Source organism: Amphiura filiformis, chromosome 5 (genome assembly GCF_039555335.1).
Source record: "Amphiura filiformis chromosome 5, Afil_fr2py, whole genome shotgun sequence".
Lineage (NCBI taxonomy): Eukaryota > Metazoa > Echinodermata > Ophiuroidea > Amphilepidida > Amphiuridae > Amphiura > Amphiura filiformis.
This window is the reverse complement of record NC_092632.1, coordinates 14,144,570-14,162,667: the sequence shown is the minus strand read 5'-3', so window position 1 is coordinate 14,162,667 and position 18,098 is coordinate 14,144,570. Positions and strand designations below refer to the sequence as shown.

Sequence of the window (18,098 nt, the reverse complement as noted above, 5' to 3'; positions counted from 1 at the left end):
TACATACTTTCCTGTAGGAAACTTTCCAGTGTCAGTTTAAGCAGCAGTGAAGTGTCAACATGCAAGAGATCCAAAGACAGTGGCATCCATTCACCAGATATATTCAATGGAGGACCCACTGACAATATAGCTGCATTACAAAGGTACAAGTATTTCTGACATGTCTTAATATAAAAACTGTAAATTATATTTAGCTTGGATGCATCAGTCATTTCATACTGACATCACATTTTTAGCCTTAAGGATTACAGATACCAGTGGTGTAGTTCCTTGATGGGGGGGGGCCACCCTAATGAAAATTGGCCATTTGGGCCCCATCCCTCCATGCAGTTGTCCATAATGTATGCAATATTTGGCTTCAAATTATATAAATTTGACTTAGTGCTCTTCACCTGTGGAGTTTTATGTAAATCAATTCATTAAGTGAGAAATAAAATGTTCATATTTGAACAATAATGACCTATTGAGAATCATAGACTAAGTGGAAAAGTGAGAATGATGATAGTAAGGTTGCATGGATGATACATTACTTTGTCATACTTGTTGTTATGGGTAAATGATCTAATTCCATTGCTTCTCTCTTCCTTTTCCTGTTTCAGAACTTGGCAAGAGTGCTTGAAAACCACCAAATCTATAAAATCAACAAACAATGCAAATAAAAGCAGCAAAACTAATCACTCTGATAAGAGGGATACTCGCAAATCAACGACCAGACCCAAGTATAGGTCTAAACTAGAAAAGCGTTCGCTGAGTTTGATGACAAACCCACCCACAGCAGCACCTTGGAGTTATGATCAACAAATGATGTACAACCAACAGATAGCTGGCTCCTATGGTATGCCATCACCACCTATGTTAGCCAATGGACCAGCTTATATATATGGACATCCACAGATGATGCCTCCTCCTGATGGTGTACATAGAGGACAACATCATTCATCTTCTAGAAGAAGCGGTGCAGCTAATGTTCAATACATGCTTGGTAGAGGGCTTGATGCAAGACACTATGAGCAAATGCAACAGACAAACAATGACAGACGCAAATCACAATCAGACCTTGACTACCTCATTTATGAAGAAACTGAGGATGTGGAGGAAGAAAGTGATGAGGAAAAGGAAGCACCCTCTTATGTCCCATCGACACCATCAAATTCTGTGCCTCGAACAAGAAAACATAGTAATGAAAATAACCCAGCAAGGAGACGGAGAAAAGATGGTCATCGATCACCTCTCAGCTCACCTATTAGCGATGCACCCTCATCACCAGTTTTTGATGAACCACCACCAAGTCCTCATGATGTCATGCTAAATTCACCTGGTAGAGTTGACAAACCATTGCAAAGAGGCCAAACTCTTAAAGATTTCAAGGTGGCAAGTCCACCAACCCAAAAAGATGCACTTGCAAAAAGAAAGAGCACACCATCCGTGTCACCAGATATGCCTGCTCCTGTTCTGCTGACGGATGTCTGGAATGACGCCACACCTACTGAAATAGATAGATTTATGGAAAGGAGGACATCAGTGCAGGATAATAGGAAGGCAGTGATACTAAGTCTTAAAGAAATGGAGGAAAAGATGATCAAGAAGAACTCTATTACTAACTCCATCAAGAATATCTTCAGGAGAAGAAAGTAAATGATCAGTGTAATTTGTCCCACACAAGTATTTTGTGATCCTAGCATCCTCTTTTTATGAAATTGTTCAGTAGATATCCACGAAAAAAGCTTATTCCCAAACTTTCACTTGCTTCCAATTGTGAGTTTGCAAGTTATGCATGATTATGTGTATTACACTGCTCCATCATTTGTCCATAGGCCGCTGTTGTAATTTGTTCTGGTATACCAGAACATAATTCAAATTTGACGATATTTTCCCTAAACGAATTAATCTACAAGATTTTTTTTGCACATAAACATTATATAGCCCTAGGTTTCCATTGGTATAACAATCTCAACTTTTTTTTGAGAAAATTGGGGGATGAGGCTGTGGATCACGAAATGCCCTTTTAATTAATGTTAATTTTCTTCTAGAAGTAAATATATATCCTTAAGATGACCCGTATTTGCTAACATTATAACTTTTCTAACAATGCAACATGTTTACATGGGTGGCAGTCATTTGGTAACCATTAGATTTTTATTTTTGTTTCATTTGATTTTTGTGTAATTCTCAACTTTGTTTTCTTCCCAGGTCTTTAAGTCTGAGCAGTAGAGTTGAAGAAATCCCAGAGATGAGAGATAATCACCAAGAATCACGACAGAGAAGAGCAAGTGCTGCAGCTGTTCTAGGCATTTCATATGATGAAAATGGTGATCCTTGTAGTGCTGTATAGAATATTATTAACTAGGGTGCACACCTATATATAGCTCTATAAGGCTGAGCTAATATTCTGATGTCTTTGTAGGCAGTGGTGACAGACATGTTTTTAGTTCTCCTTTTGGTTCTTGGCTTTGATTTTTCACTCAAGTGATACGCTTGGTTCAGGTATTTGGTCATTTGTGGCATTTTTAACACACTTTGAAAGTCAACAAGTCTACCAGTTAAATGCTAAATTAGGTAAAAATAACAATCAGGACTGAATTACTTAATGTTCAACCTTTCCGTGTGTATTTGAGTCTGGAGATGCAGGCTGCTTTTGAAACACTGATTTTGGCCTTGAAAATTTCAGTATAATTCCTATTTATCAGTATGCACTCTATGCTGTTTTGAACATGTTTTACTTTGCTTATCACATTATCTCTTGGGCTCTTGAGTTGAATGGAAGATAAGGCCTCAATCTTCCACGCAAGGAGTGTGAATTTTAAATAGTATGCATGTGTATTTAGAAAGTTCAGTAGTTGCGGCCGGGAGTTGCGGAATGACTTTGTGTGGTTCCATGCAGTCCTGACTTCTACGATATTCTAAGATCTTGTGCAGCTTGTGCTTTGCGGGAAAGTGCGTAGCGATCAGTGTAAGGAATGTTCTATTGACAATTGTCTTTATGTTTGAGCTGAATGGTGGATTTTTCTAGATCGGTTATGACCTATCATGTGTGAGAAATGCTACGGGTCAGTAAATATGTTATTTGTTTAGGAACTTTTAAATAGTGTAAAAACTAAATGTCCATAATGTGTTGGGCTAAACACAAAATGAATGACACTGTTTCTTGTGTAGTTCAGTTGTTAACAACATTTGATATACAAAATAAAACAGTTATTGAAGCAATAATTATGCAATTGTTTAATTATTTTTTCTTCATTCAAGTCCCGTTGAAGTTGCCTTCTTAAATGCTTCAAAGAAGTGAAACACCACCAGTATTTATTCATGACCACCCCATAGAATGGAGTACATTCTATTCCCTAATATCTTATATTTCCCTAAAATCTAATATACACAAGATATGTTTGCACATAAAAAAAAGAAATAAAATGATACAGTACAAATAATCTCTGTGTGCTTTATATTTTTAGTATTTATTTCAGAAATGATTGTATGCATGTATTTTATTATACCCTTAAACTTGACTATTATGTTCCTATTACAATAATGATAAATCAGGGTATTGTGTTCATGTTGAACTAACTGCAAATTATTCATGCATGGGTTCACTGTGACTATCATAATACCAGTGGAATAGGCTTACCTTATATCCACATATTTTACCGTACATGCTATATAAAAGAATCTAGCCATAATCGTAAGAATTGAACAATACAAAATGCCACTGAGTTATCTACATATATTCCTTCATGTCATAGCACTAGCATTCATAAATTATACCTTTGATATTCATATAATTGCAATAATTAATAAAATACAATTATTTAAACTATATTCGCAAGAGTATTTTGCACTAGTTAGTACATTTACATAATAACATATCTGAATTATATTTACACAGATTTATAAAAACATGGACTAGGTCTAATACAATAGAATACATGAATTCAAAACCCACCCAAGTCCATGGGAAGTGGTTTTGAGGAAAAAGATACATGTGTATCATTTTAATTCCTTCAGTTAGATTTAACTGGTCAATATGGTAAGTTTTACGTGTAACTGAGTCGGTTAAACTGTATTAGGTATGACGATTAGCATTTCAGGGACTTCGTGGGGGTTCATTTCAATGTTGGAATGAGATTACCACTAGTAAGATAATACAAAATAAAGCACACAAGTATGTATAATGTTGATAAGCATACTGCCATGTAATATAAACCACACACTTTCCTTGATGAAACCCGTTTTTTTGCAAAAGTCACTTTCCAGCAATGAATGTGTTACAAGTGGACTTTTAGACATACTGGATTTCAATCAATGTGTTACAAGACTCAAATCCTAGACTTGGGTGGTTCTTTCATGCATGCTATTTTTCACATATTCAATAGACACAGAGGATGAATTTGAGTTGTTCTTTCATACATGTTACAGGCCTATGTATAGCAACAATTTACCATGCTTAACTCAATTTGGCCAAAGTATGGACTTGGGTGGGTTTTGTATTCATGTATTCAATTATTCGTTACTTTCCCCATCATAACAGTTACCTACATACCAAGATGTTTTAAATCATATTCCAACTGGCCAGCAGTGGAAGTGAAGATTGTCATCATCAGTTCTAAACTCTCTCAAACCCCCACCCCAATCTTGTTAAAGATACTTATCTTACAGGTCCGAGCATAATAGAATCCCTTATGCGAGTGATCAGCATTAATTCTTTGACATCGATGGTTCAATGCATAGGTACCGCGTGAACGTTGTAATGCGATCTATTCAAAAATGGTTTTCCTCTATTGCTATGGTAGTTAATCCGATTGTTACGTCACTTCTACGGCGAATACATGAACAAATAATTGTTTTCACCTATTGCTATGGTAATTAATCCTGTTACATCACTTCTTCTACAGCGAATTGACATCCACTGTAATGTCTGCACGGTTTGTTTGTCCGTATTTTATAGATAGATGTGCTATTCCCAAATAAGTCATAATATTAGGGTGCGGCAGCGCCTCCCTACACATACACGTGCAATTGAATAATATTAGGGTGCGGCAGCCCTTCCCTCCACATACACGTGTAATTGAATGTGTCAAATAATAATACATTATATAATATACTGGCCTTCATCTGACTATTCCATGTATTCTATAGTGTTTGCCTTATTAAGAAAGTACAAAATGACACCACAAAGAGCATGAAATTATTCGACATGTTCAATCGGGTACATTTGCATATATAGCTTCATCGTCATCACAATCGTCATTTACCTTGTTTATCTGTGATTGGTTGGCTTGTCCTGGTTTATCACGGAGAGGCGGCATTAATGCCTGTGGCCTGGAGGAGCCCTGATCCCTGCCGTTCTTGGCATATCCGTTGAATCTAGAAGGCGACGGCGACCTCACTGGACTAGACGGTAATGGGTCTCTACTTCTGCCCTGTGGTCTAGAAGGTGAGTGTTCTCTATTTGCAGAGTTGTTACCAGAGTTACCCTGATTGGTTATTATATTTCGCAAACGGCTTCTTGCGTCCTCAAAGCTTACACCTCCTCCACTATTAGTAGGGCGTGCCGGCAAGAGCTTATGACTATGAGGTGCTGTGTATATAGGGTCTTCGGGGAAAGTCTTAACATCAGTTCCATTTGATATTGATCCTGGTGGTGGAGGCGGGGGTGACGATGGGTATTCAAATGCGAGTGCAGTATCGTAACCTGGTGGGAATCTGGTATCTTGAGGACTCGTGGCTATAGGTAAAATATATCCAGTTTCCATTTCATCTACGGAGTAAAATATAAGATTTATTTTAAAAGGTTAACTTGATGACAGCGCATCGACGAGTTCTGAATAAATGCCTGACTACTTTCGGAGTATTAGTTGTTTTGGCCACACAAACATCCAATCATCTTACTCGTTGCAAACTTCGACCAATAATATGTAAAGACGTTTTTAGATTTGTAAGACCCACGACTTCTTATACGTGTAAGATTTTGAATTTAGTGATAGACGATACGCGATATTATTGGCGGCGTAACGAGGATAAGTAGAGCTCGTCACCAACATCAACATCATAAACAAGGCATTTTCTATATTTGTATGAGTGCCAATGTCCGGTATTGTATACCAAAACTATGTCCGATTGATGGACAGTCATGGTAATTAGCCCGATTTATCTCACTTTCTGGTTATCTGAGCTATCTGGAGTCAATTTGTACTCAATATCAATTAATTTAAAGAGGTGAAAGTAAAATGATCACGTTTGCGAAATCTACCTTCGTAGTAGTAGTAGTAGTAGATCGTAACTCCCGCCTTTATGTAGGCGCACCCCTGATAACAGGGTAATCAAAATATTATAAAGTTCACAACAATTAGAACAAAGTACAAAAAGCTACAATTGGGTAAAAAGCAGTCACACAGTAAACATGCAGCTATCTAACAATAAGTTCAGCAAATCGCAAAAGTACACAATATTACAGTCAGTGAGTACTCCCGGTGAGTACTATACTTGAAGCATTAAAAGTCAAAAATAATTTGGTGAGTCACACTGCACAAAAACTAAGACGCGACGTCTTCAACCAAAAAACAAATGCACTGCGGGACCACTGCAAAAGGCTGTCTCGGGGCAGGAGTTCCTGGTGAATCCGAAGGCAAACTACATTGAAGATCACAACATACAAGGTGCAGAACATCAAAAAGGTGCAAACGAGTTTAAAATTCACAGTTGTTTTTATGCGATTTCCAGTCTTTGGTCTGGCATGCCCTGCTGCAGTATTTTGCAATTAAGCAACGCGTACACTTTTTAAGACCTCCGGGAGCTTCAGAAGCTGGAATCTTACAGTCAGGGTTGAAACAATGGGCGATTTTCTTTAAGACCAATTGTCTGTGTTGTTCATTGTCAATGCATGCTAAATCTGTACAATCCAAATCTGAACAGACATCACATTTTGTTTTAGCCTTGGTTTGTTTTGGCTTGGGGTGCTGTTCAGAGTGGCTGGGAGGTGAAGAAGAAGTTGTTGCACGCTAGTATTAATCTCAAAAACAGGGTTCGCAATTACTTCCAGTTTCTTAGCCTGGGTTCCAAGCTCAGGTGCTGGTTCAACAGCAGGTTGTTGTTTCTCTGGTTCTGTTGAAACACTGGGACTGCCAACCTGCTGAGCAACTGAACTGGTGTCGATTTTCGAGCTCCGCTTAGATGCTAGCCATTTGGCAAGTCTCTGTTTATCCCGTTTCTGGGTTGATGGAGATTTCTTCTTCTTTGTCTTTTTGTTCAGAGATGGCAAATCGTGGGAATTCACTGGGTTATTGTTGGATTTCCATGCGTTAGTGCATTTGTCCACGCCTTGTTGATTTGAGTTTTTACGCTTTGAGCTGGTTGGTTCCACCTCATTGGTTGTTGTCGAACAGGTGGGCTGGATGACCTTTGCCGCGGGAAATTTTGACCAGCAAATATCCAGGTAGATTTTACCTCGGTTTTCCTTTAAAGTCCATGGGGTCTCAAGATTGCCAATGTCAAGAGCCTGGAGCACTCGTTGGAGTTTCTGGCCTAGTCCAGAGAAGATTGGTATGTCCATTTTCTCGGTAAAAGGCGTGAAAAATCAATTAAAATGCGAGCTCGAAAGAAACACGTCATATCGAGACTGAGATTATTCGACGCTCGTCGTATGTACTAGTCAAATTAGAATACCGTCCATCCCTAATAGGCAATTCTAACGTGTGTAAGAAATGCTATGGCGAGAGATTTCATTGGTCGAAGATGAATACGCGTAAGATGATTGGTTAGTTGGGGTTTAAACATGGGTTCTTTATATATGATTCGTCAATTCAAGTAACCTGCTAGATTCTAAGATGCGCTCTTATACGTATAAGATGCAATCTTACCCGTGTAAGATGCCATATTACACGTGTAAGGTTACACGTATAATCTTACACGTTTTTTGGTCCACTTGGCCATTCTAATATGCTCCGATTTCAACGCATATGGGCTCAAAATGCTCGTCATGTAAAAACAAGTAAAAAAAGGAATTATTTTCACTGTATAAAATGTTTTGTTTATTGGGCAAAAAAGGTAAATCCCCATTGCAGCCTATTGACCACTACCGTGACCTATTTTGTGATGTTTCCTAGGTAGTGAAACATCCAACATGGTTACAACTATTCCTTATTTGACTTGTTGTCACAGGACGAGCATTTTGAGAGTATTTTCGTTGAAATCAAAGCATTTTAATTTTTGACCCTTGTGTGGCCAAAAAACTGACCACCTCCCAAGATTTGACCTTTTTGCTTATAACTCAAGAACGACTTTTCTCATCTTCTCTGGTCGCAGGTAGGTCAAGCTTTACATTTTATGAATGCTTGAAATGATGGAAATAATTTGGTGTGCTTTTAAACCGAAATTTGACCAATGTGTTGACCATTGACCTTGAATATGGCTTGAGTGCCGGAAATTATTTTTGAATGTGTTATAGGGCCATACAAGGAAGCTAAAAAATTGGTTTGGTAGAGTCATGGGGGGGTGTACATTAAACTCTGGTATATACCGGACTACACCACATTTCGCCAAAATACATTCTAGAAACGCTTGCTGTTAGAATAAGAAAAATTTTAATGCTAATTTATTGCACATTCTAGGGAAGCGTGGTTACCTTTTAAAATAACCGAGTGAGAGGGTTTTCAAGATAATATTTTTCCTGTCAAAACTGAAGCATCCTCTGTATAAAAGAAAATATGAATATTAACTGCACATCATATATAACGATTCGTGATACCCAATTGTGGCACATTTGATGTCGTTTAAGAAGCAGAGAATTTTATTTCAATTTTATATACGCCAAAATATTTTTTTAATTGAGCAAGAATAAGGATAGAAAAAACGTTGAAAATCCTATGTGAATATTACATTAGACCCGGCAAAAGATTACTGTTTCGTTTTTATGGTAATCTAATCTTTTATTTCCTGAAAAAACATTTGGGGTCTAAAATGGAATTTTTATGTAATTGATAAAAACATCGAACGTGTATACAAGAAAATGGTAGGTTTTCCTCTATAGTATTTTACTGACCATGGAAATGTACTGAGACACAAGCACGTGTCAAAATCGATATAATGTATTGTCCATACAGACGCCCAGTTATCATGTTCATTATTGGATTTTTTTGTATAAACACGCAGTTAACAATAATTGAGTGCTAATAATACACATAAATGTTTTTAGGCAAATAAAATGCCAAAATATGGTACGTTTTCTGCCTTTGCTTGTCACGTGGTAGGCCTATGTTGAAGTTGCGATTATATCTTCCAATAAGTTTCAAATTAATTCCAAGAAGACAGGTAGCCGAGTGGTCTAAGGCGCTGGGTTCATAGTGTATCCAAAGCAGTCCGCCGCCGTGGGTTCGAACCCCGCCTCCGCCAAACTTTGATGAAGTAAAATTAAAATTAAAATTTTACTTTAAAAAAATTTCATATTGGGGAAATGTGACTGGCAGAATTTATGTATGGCGTGGAGTGGTGTGATACCGGACTGACTCGTTCCAATATTTTCATGGTTGGTGGTGCATGGTGCGATACATTCTTGTATCAAATCAATCCTACCGTTAATTCTGGAATATAAGCTGCGGCTTGGACATTGTCAAAAGCCGCGGTTTCTGTAATCACTTCATGCTTCAAACGGTGACCAGTGGTGAATGCCTATATACAAATAAATATTTTAAAAAGATTTACCCTGACATAATCCATCGGTCTCTTCCTGTACAGGTTCGATGTAATCACAATCTTCATCAGAGCTAAAGCTGTCATATTCATCATCTTGTGTCGAAGTGATGAATTGGTCTGTAGTTGAAGCTGTTGTCAAATAAGACAAGTGTGACATAATATTTTCAACAAAGAGAATGCTGTAGTTGGACTCTTTTTAACATAACTCTAGAAAGCAATGCAGCAACCTAGCTTTCTTAGCCATATAGACCTAATTAATTAACAAATAAATTGTATACAAATGGTTACAGCGTGGCTGCAGGAGTGTGTAGGCCAATTATCAAATCACTCTTTATTTGTTAAAAAAAACACAAATGTTTAACTCAATATTAAGTGGAATGTAGCAAAATGTGGTGCGTATTAGAACAAACGGGTGGGGGTGTGGGATACTTACGTTGCGGAGGCGGTCGCGTAGGAGGCGGAGTTCTTGACCGTAAGGCATGGTGAGCCTTGTGTGCGTGTATAGTCGGTGATGGTGGGGCTGATCGCACCGTGAATTTGAATCGGTGAATCTGCCACCTGTCAAATGAGGACCTTCGCATTGGTAGTTCCATATTTAGTGCATCAAGGGTCTCCTTTACAACGCGATTACCTGTAAAGAGAGTGGTATGTTCATTCAAATTACAATGAATTGTTTTGGCAGATGCAAAGACATCCTTTGTGATAAAAATCTACCAATGACATTGAGGAGGCGTATGTACGATCAACGACCATGACTTACGGCGCTGAAACCTAGTCGACAACTAAAGATCTGGAACAAACATTCACCACGACACAGCGAGCCATGGAAAGACGCATGCTAAACATAACTTTACGTGACAGATTATAGTGACATAAGAAGTAAACTTTCAGTCAAAGACATCATGGAAAGGATTGGTGAAGCAAAATGGAGATGAGCAGGACACGTGGCAAGAAAAACGACAACAGATGAACAAAAAGAGTCACCGAATGGCAACCAAGAACAGGAAAGCGTAGAAGAGGAAGGCAAACATGGCAAAGACGAAGATGGCGAGATGACTTAACAGCATATACAGGCACCACTTGGGCAAGGGATGCGCAAGACAGACAGAAATGGAAAATTCGTGAAGAGGACTTCATACTACAGAGGATGAAACAGTCTAGGTGAGGTGAATTGTCGCTATTGCAATGTTGGAGTTCCTTCGTTGTAAGATATGCTATAAAAAGTATTCCAGAATTAAGGAAAACAGAACCTTACTTTCATTAAATTGCTCCTTAACAATTGCCCTTAATGGGCTATTCCAATTGAACATGAAATCCATACACCCCTAACACGAACATTGTTTTTTCTGCCATTTTTCTATATTTTTCTTGCAGTCTTTGTTCCACATTTTGTTATGTAAACCTTAAAACCTCACTAATTTCAACTAAAGATTTAATTACTCCACTGCTTCCTGCGACTCGCTTTATGATTTAATATCTTTTACACTTATCGATGAAAATGCGTGTTGGTGCTCATTTTATTCCTTATGTTTTGCTTGTGCTTTTTAAAAACATTTTGTTCCAGCGAAACCTTCCTTTTTTATTATTGTATCAAATATTTTCAATGACTGATTTACTCACCATCTACTAAATTTGGTTCCAATTCTTTCATCGTATAGACCGGCATTTCGCCCAGCAGTTCACTGATTGTCGTTCTTGTCTTGTATATCGTCAACATATCGGATAAGATACGGATGTAGTCATTATTGAAATTGATCAATGCATTACGGATACTCTTGGCCTGGTAAAAGGGAGTAATAGGTAAATGTTTGGTATGTGATTAATATTTTTTTGAATATGAGTATTATTTTATTCATGAATAATTACGTAGAATCTTGTGTATATTTGTTATCGTGTTGGTTTGGTTAGCGTACGTACATGATATATTTTCCTCTTCACTTTAACATCTGAATCTTTATACTTTTTATGGTGACTTCTATTGGAGGTGCGGCTTTATATTCTAGAATTTACGGAATGGGTATACCGAGAGCATCGGACCCACTCACCGAGAATTTGGGGTTCAAAAATTGAACTGCAGATATTAAAGTTCCAGTGAATACCTCATATGGTTGCAGTTTCTAGTTGATGTTAAACTATTTTGTTTTCGCCAGCCCATAGGGCTGGTATCTAATTCTTAGATGGGATTTGTGTACACTAAAGATTAGCTAAGATTATAGCCTTCTTCTATTGGTATGAATTATATGCTAATTCGATTTGCAAGGAAAAGAAAGTATGTTTTGCCGTTTCAACGAACGAAAACGATTGAGTATTGCCAAAGTTATGTTTGAATTAATTATGACTTAAAAAGTTATCATAGGTTAGGCCTACACATATAAACATAAACTTGTTCAGCAATCAGCACAACAATTAGTAATTAGCGGGGAATGATCACTGGAACGAGGTCATATCAGTGGACTACTGAGCATAGCATGATGTTTGGTTGCCTGTGAGTGCATAATTGATATGTTGATAACAGATCTAATAATGTTGTAGAATCAAAATCTTCATTATATGGACCACATTGAAGTCAAAGTAATTATCTATCATATCCTGTATCTTATTATGGATAAAAATGACTCAAAATGTTATTGATGATATTATTGCTATCTTTAACATCAGTTTTGTCTTTTCAACGAGAACAATCCGATGGAAAATAAAGTTTTTAGGGGCTAGCTATAATATTGAACAATATATCCCATATTTTGACATGCACTTATAGAAAATAAATAAATTATTGTCTTACTTTATAAATTATAAATACTGTAAAATGACACATAACTAAAGTGAGGCCACTTTCTATCTTTTTTATTTGATTCATAAAATTACATTCAACAAAATGATTGAAGACTGAGAAAACACACAATGCAGACTATTACAGAATGGAGTAGGCCCTAGGTAAGATGCCATGTCCATAGCTTTGCAGGAGTTTCGGACTAACAATCAACACATTCAAACAATATAGTTTAAAAGTGAAGATTGTAGTGAATGATCAGTCCTTTATCATGTGCTTGCCACTATCTACTTTATAGTAAATTATACATTGCGAAATAATATAAGATTTTAATAATAAGCATGGGTACCGGGTAAAAAGCAGTAAAGACAAAAATACAGAACAATTTGGAGTAATGAATTAAAGAGTTGACAGGAGTTATAGGAGTTGATGTTTTTTGCTGTTTCATGCTCTCACCATTGATGTTTTGGTGGACCGTCATGTAACATGGATGTAAGCGTGATCCTAAAAATGCCTTTCACGGTGACCCAAACTATTTACAAGACCTCTTCTGCATTGAGGCTGGCCTTCCTTTTAAAGGAATTTTATTACAATAATAGTGCATATTGCATGTTTAAATTAGAAAATAAAATAATTTGATTTGCGGTAAATTCTTTGGTGTATATACAAGACTGCTCTGGTGTATTATTTTATCTTCCCAAGACAATACGATTGAATATTTGAATACCTCCGAACATTGATTTGATAATAATTTCATGTTTACATAGCCAAAACCTCCATACATTGTAACTCAATTCATAGCGAGCGTGTAGAAGAATTAAAATATCACAGATATACTTTTATAGGTGCTGCGGTTCTTGAGTTACGTTGTAAAGAGGGCTGAAACAACAACACTTTTGTAAAACGTACATAACTCATTAACAACAATAAATTAAGCAAGTTTGCAAAGTATACGATTTGTAGAATGAACTTTTGCAAAACATCAAGGTGTTAATTTTCAATAATATATTGATCTAGATAATGAAAATCGATTTTTAGGTTGCTTCGACCAACAATACCTCGTCTACCCTTAATTCGAACCTTTGTATTATAACTCACCTTTAATTGCTCAAAATCTTCTTTACTTTTTTCAAGGTATTTTTGTTTAGTCTCTGCATTATTTACTGCCTGTAATTGAAAAAAAAATGAATAGATCAAATTATGTTGTAAATGATAAATTTAGATTTATATTTGTATAATAAAAATTGAATTATGTTGTTATTTTGATATTTTCAAATGGAGAATGAATTTGACTCACATCTTCTAGTTTTGCCCTGGTCGCTTTGGCACTGTCAAAATTGGCGGGGTTTTGACTCCTACTTTCTCTCGCCACCTGGATTCAAGTGAAAGAAATCAGTGAACATGCAGATATATCATGATTTATAGTCACGTTAAAATGAAAAATCAAAAGCGGCAATTGTAACGATTCAATTGTGCGTGTTACATTGTGTGCTTTATTGATTGACTCGTGGTGCTTGTGTGCAATACAACGATGCGTTCCCATTGAAAATCGTTGAAATTGCAACTTTTGATTTTGGGGTTTGAGGGTTTGGAGGCGCATATCTTGGTCAATTCTTGTTCGATTTTCACGAACAGGGTGTCAAGTGAGAAAGCAAATTCCAATTAACAAAATGTTTATTTCAGATTAATCCAGAATTATCAGGTTGTTGAACAGTAAGGATGACTATAACGGACGGGTTTCTTTTTGTACCTAGACCCTGGTGTACATTGTGAGTGGGTCTTATGGTGTGAGCGAATCTGAAGGATAAAAACTCGCACTGCGGCGACTAAAACTATGACAAAATACATGTGTAGTATCCAATTGTTACCAAATTCCTACAGTATAAGTTTACTCTATAACCTATGTCTCATTCATATTTGGGGCAAATATAGAATTTTGAGGGAAAAAAGATAAATTTTCGGCCTGTTATAACATCACCATATTTACTGTAAGAAAATTGGCAAAAGTTCTTCGCGTACTGATCTATTTTTTTGGTGTTGACGGTAATTTATCATTGTACATATTTTATGATAGCCATAGTATATTCACAACCCTCGTTCAAATATGTATGGTAATAACAAATGGATTACTCGCTAGCGATCTGACTGTTAAGAAGTGCAAGAAATACAAACCTTCAGTTGCAGATTTGATACCATATGATCAGCTTGTTTCTGCGTCTCCTCTATGTCCCTCAGCTTAATTTCCTCTTTGCCTATCATTTTAAATACTTGACGGAAATCACTGAGCTACATAATTATATAAAAAGGCAAATAATATGAGCATTATCTATAGATGATTAACTATATAGCACGGTTACGCTTGGGCTCTATGGGATTTGGATAAGGAATTTATGATCAGAATCGGGAATTGATCTAGGGTGAAAAGTAACGATTGGCAACTTTGACCTTCATCGGTAAACTGGTATATTCTGGCATGATTCTGGTAACCCAAGTTATAAGGATCAGTGATCTTTTGGACATTTTGACGCCAAATCTGAGCCGTACACTCTTGGTAACTTGTATCGACCCCAGTCACGATTGAGATCAGATTTAATCGCAAAAGATGTATTCGATTTATCCGTTGTGCCTACCTTTTCACATTGTTGTTCAATGCATTTAGTATGAGCGTCAGTCAAGTCTGCTAAGCAAGAAAATACCATTTCCATGTTATAATTGGGTTCGTTGGATGCCCATGTCATTAGGTCTTTAGCGACTGCAAAAATATGAAAATAAGAAAATGGTTCAATTCTATCGAAGTAGCTGTTGAAGTAGCTCTGGTCCCGTTTTGCTCTGTGTTGTTTCACTGATTCAAGGTAGTGAATACTCGAATGCGTGAAACACCCATTCCCATATTAAACGCCTATAGGATTAATATATTTTGTAACTCCTGTGAAACTCAGAAAATTTGGCAAAGAGTCTGACCTATTATTGCTTCTCTGTCGGCTCTAGATCTACCATGCCGAATTGTTTTAGATTATTTCTGTTTAATTATTATGCACTGTATATTATTTTGTTGGCATGGAAATGAAATGATAATACTTTCTCCTCTTTATTCTGTCCTTTCATCATGCCATCCATGCAAACAGAAATGCCTCGTCGTATCTTGCCTGTATATACAACAAACCATTCATCCCTGCACTATTTCAGACTGACAACCAACGCACTGAATGGTCTATTGTTCTATTGTGTCCGATTTGAGCGCTGACATATTGGAAAATGTTGCCAATCAATATTCATGAGAGTGTACATTCAACGTCCAATTTTCGAAATTGGGTGACTTGTGCTTGGCAGGTGTAAAATACATCTGACTGGGCGTTTTAAATACGTAACGCATAAAGGCATTGGTATCATCGAATGGCTGCCTATAGTGCTATTAGTGTTAGGCCTATGTGTGTGTGTGTGGGGGGGGGGCCTGTGTTCAGTTTCTATAATAATTATTATAAGGCCTACATTTATTTGTCATTCATTTCTTTTCCTTTCTCTGTACTTCACTCCCTCTTCTTATCTCCCTCCCTCATTTTCCTTACCTTTCTATTTATTTACGTCTATTTATTTATTTCTCTTTATTTCTTCCTCTTTCTCTCTTCCTCCAGTCCCCTCTCATTCTTCATATCCCCTCCTCCAACCTCATCCCCTCCCAAGACCTCTCACAGAAGAGCTGCCCCCCTTCAGTACGCCACTGATTATGACATTCTCCTTCTTAAAATAAAATAAAATAAAATCTCAATTTGTAAAACAACTTTTATATAGGCCTATACCGGTATACTTATTATATGTTACATGCATACGTAGCTCCCGGGACGTAGCTATTTAATACCATTATTGTACTATGGCAGCCTTGATGTGTAATCATCCAGCAGGCGCATTCAATTTATTTAAATGAAGCACCTAATGTCAGTGGGGTGACAACGAACTATGCATTAGCGGCTAATGTGTGCCTTTTGTGCTTACGGCTACTCAATCACACCCTTGGGTTTATGTATAACAATAGGTACTTTTCGTTCCATTAAGCGCTTTCACGCGACTTGCATTTGATCACTTATTGACAGTAGCCTGCTAGGTAAAGCGTTAATACACTGTCGGGTCAGCTTACCGATTTAATGGCGGAAGCCCTTTGTCCCAAACAAAAGGTACCTTTCGATGAATAGCTTGTCAGATTTCAAATCGGCACAAGGTTTCAATGCGTTACGTAATCTATTTCTTCTCCTTTCTATATAAGCTCCTTGCTGACAACAATAGAGGTTATCCGTGTTCTAAAAGCTGCATATCCTATCAGCGACTGCTATACCTTGTTTAGGATTTTCAAAAGAAGTACCTGCATGTGCAACCATGGCTGTTTTAAAATAGCCCGCCAAAGTCATGCAATTAACTCCGAGGTCGTGCATCGAATTGGTTTGAATGAGGAATACTACGGGAACCAGCGCCTCTTGTTAGAAGTCACACATAAACATGAGTAACGTGGATAACCTCTATAATCATGTGTACCCCGGGGTGGTCAATTTTTTTTTACAGTCCAAAAAAAAGGGGGGGGGTGGCAAGCATGTTTTGGCTGGTTGAAGGGGGGACAAGCTATTTTTAGCAGGTCGAAGGGGGCGATTTTTGGCACAGATATTTTGGGCACCGTTTCTATATTACGCCCTATAAAGGTGTACGAAAACATGTTCAAATAATATGTAAAATTTCCTGCTCGCTGCGCTCGCATTAATGACAATTTAAAGTTTTAATTTTGGGTTCCAAAAAATCTTGCATTGGTAAGGGGAGATGGCAAAGAAATTTTGTGACGTCAAAAAAAGGGGGCAAAGATTTTTGGCATGGCCAAAGGCGAGGAGGAGGGGGCAAGCAATTTTTGGCAGACCACTTTGAGAATTGACAACCCGGGGGTACACATGCTTATTGCACATCCCCTAAGTTAACTGTCTATGCCTTAACAATATTGATGCATGGTTTCCCTTGCATACATGCTTATACGATACGAATTGAACTGTTACAACTTACCGTCGTTTTCATATTCAATTAAACTTGAATAATTATGTAACCTCTTTAGTCGATTCGTTATTTTCGACACTGAAGACGACCGTTTTGTAAGACGAATCCTACCCGCCATTTTCAATCCAGTAAAGGTGCAATCCGCAGTCTCAGACGCACTGTTCAAATATCAATGGCTGTATTTATATTTTTATCATTATTTTAAGTTCCGCATACGGGATATTATGTGCCCCGTAAGGGATCGAAAATCCTTTATTGAAAAATTCTACGGTTCAACAAATTGGTGGTGTGTGTGCAAGATTTTAAGGTCAAAGCCAGAATGCCTGATTATATCATACACCGTCATGGTAATAATTTTGTTTAAAATCAGTCCTTTTGATAATAATGGAAGACCTTGACATAACGGTTTTTTTAATTGTTATCTATTTCCATAGTATGCTTAGATTATTTATGGATCCTTTGTTGAACGTTCTAAATAAAATAGAAAAATGCAAAGTAAAGTTTAGAAAAATGTCAATAACCATTTACCTTAAGGCGAGTCGGAGCCTTTAGGTCATATTTTTCCAGTTTTAGTTATTTTTCTTAAATAATAAAATTTATCTCTGCAGAGTAATATACATTG

The 18,098-nt window shown here is 37.1% G+C and overlaps 2 protein-coding genes across 2 annotated transcripts; one reads left to right on the top strand and one right to left on the bottom strand.

Moving 5' to 3' along the window:
• The first annotated feature begins 738 nt into the window (after nt 1-738).
• LOC140152688 (uncharacterized) lies at nt 739-3,195 on the top strand. The gene is made up of 2 exons (XM_072175145.1): nt 739-1,631; nt 2,191-3,195. Exons 1-2 carry the CDS (start codon nt 757-759, stop codon nt 2,330-2,332), a joined length of 1,017 nt encoding a protein of 338 aa, XP_072031246.1. The 5' UTR covers nt 739-756; the 3' UTR covers nt 2,333-3,195.
• A 19-nt stretch (nt 3,196-3,214) lies between these two features.
• On the bottom strand, nt 3,215-17,681 carry LOC140152687 (uncharacterized). Its single transcript, XM_072175144.1, has 9 exons — nt 17,486-17,681; nt 15,082-15,203; nt 14,624-14,737; nt 13,749-13,823; nt 13,550-13,618; nt 11,302-11,461; nt 10,115-10,312; nt 9,691-9,810; nt 3,215-5,752 (listed from the first exon to the last, which is right to left on the bottom strand). The coding sequence occupies exons 1-9, from the start codon at nt 17,592-17,594 to the stop codon at nt 5,193-5,195; spliced, it is 1,527 nt and encodes a 508-aa protein (XP_072031245.1). The 5' UTR covers nt 17,595-17,681; the 3' UTR covers nt 3,215-5,192.
• Between the last annotated feature and the right edge of the window lie 417 nt (nt 17,682-18,098).

Excerpts from the sequence above, each read along its gene's own strand:
- LOC140152688 (XM_072175145.1), top strand. The coding sequence starts at position 757 with ATGACAAACCCACCCACAGCAGCACCTTGGAGTTATGATCAACAAATG. Across the intron at positions 1,632-2,190 it reads AATATCTTCAGGAGAAGAAA|GTCTTTAAGTCTGAGCAGTA; the intron begins GTAAATGATCAG and ends TTTTCTTCCCAG.
- LOC140152687 (XM_072175144.1), bottom strand. The coding sequence starts at position 17,594 with ATGGCGGGTAGGATTCGTCTTACAAAACGGTCGTCTTCAGTGTCGAAA. Across the intron at positions 14,738-15,081 it reads TTGAACAACAATGTGAAAAG|CTCAGTGATTTCCGTCAAGT; the intron begins GTAGGCACAACG and ends ATAATTATGTAG. Across the intron at positions 10,313-11,301 it reads GGAACCAAATTTAGTAGATG|GTAATCGCGTTGTAAAGGAG; the intron begins GTGAGTAAATCA and ends CTCTCTTTACAG.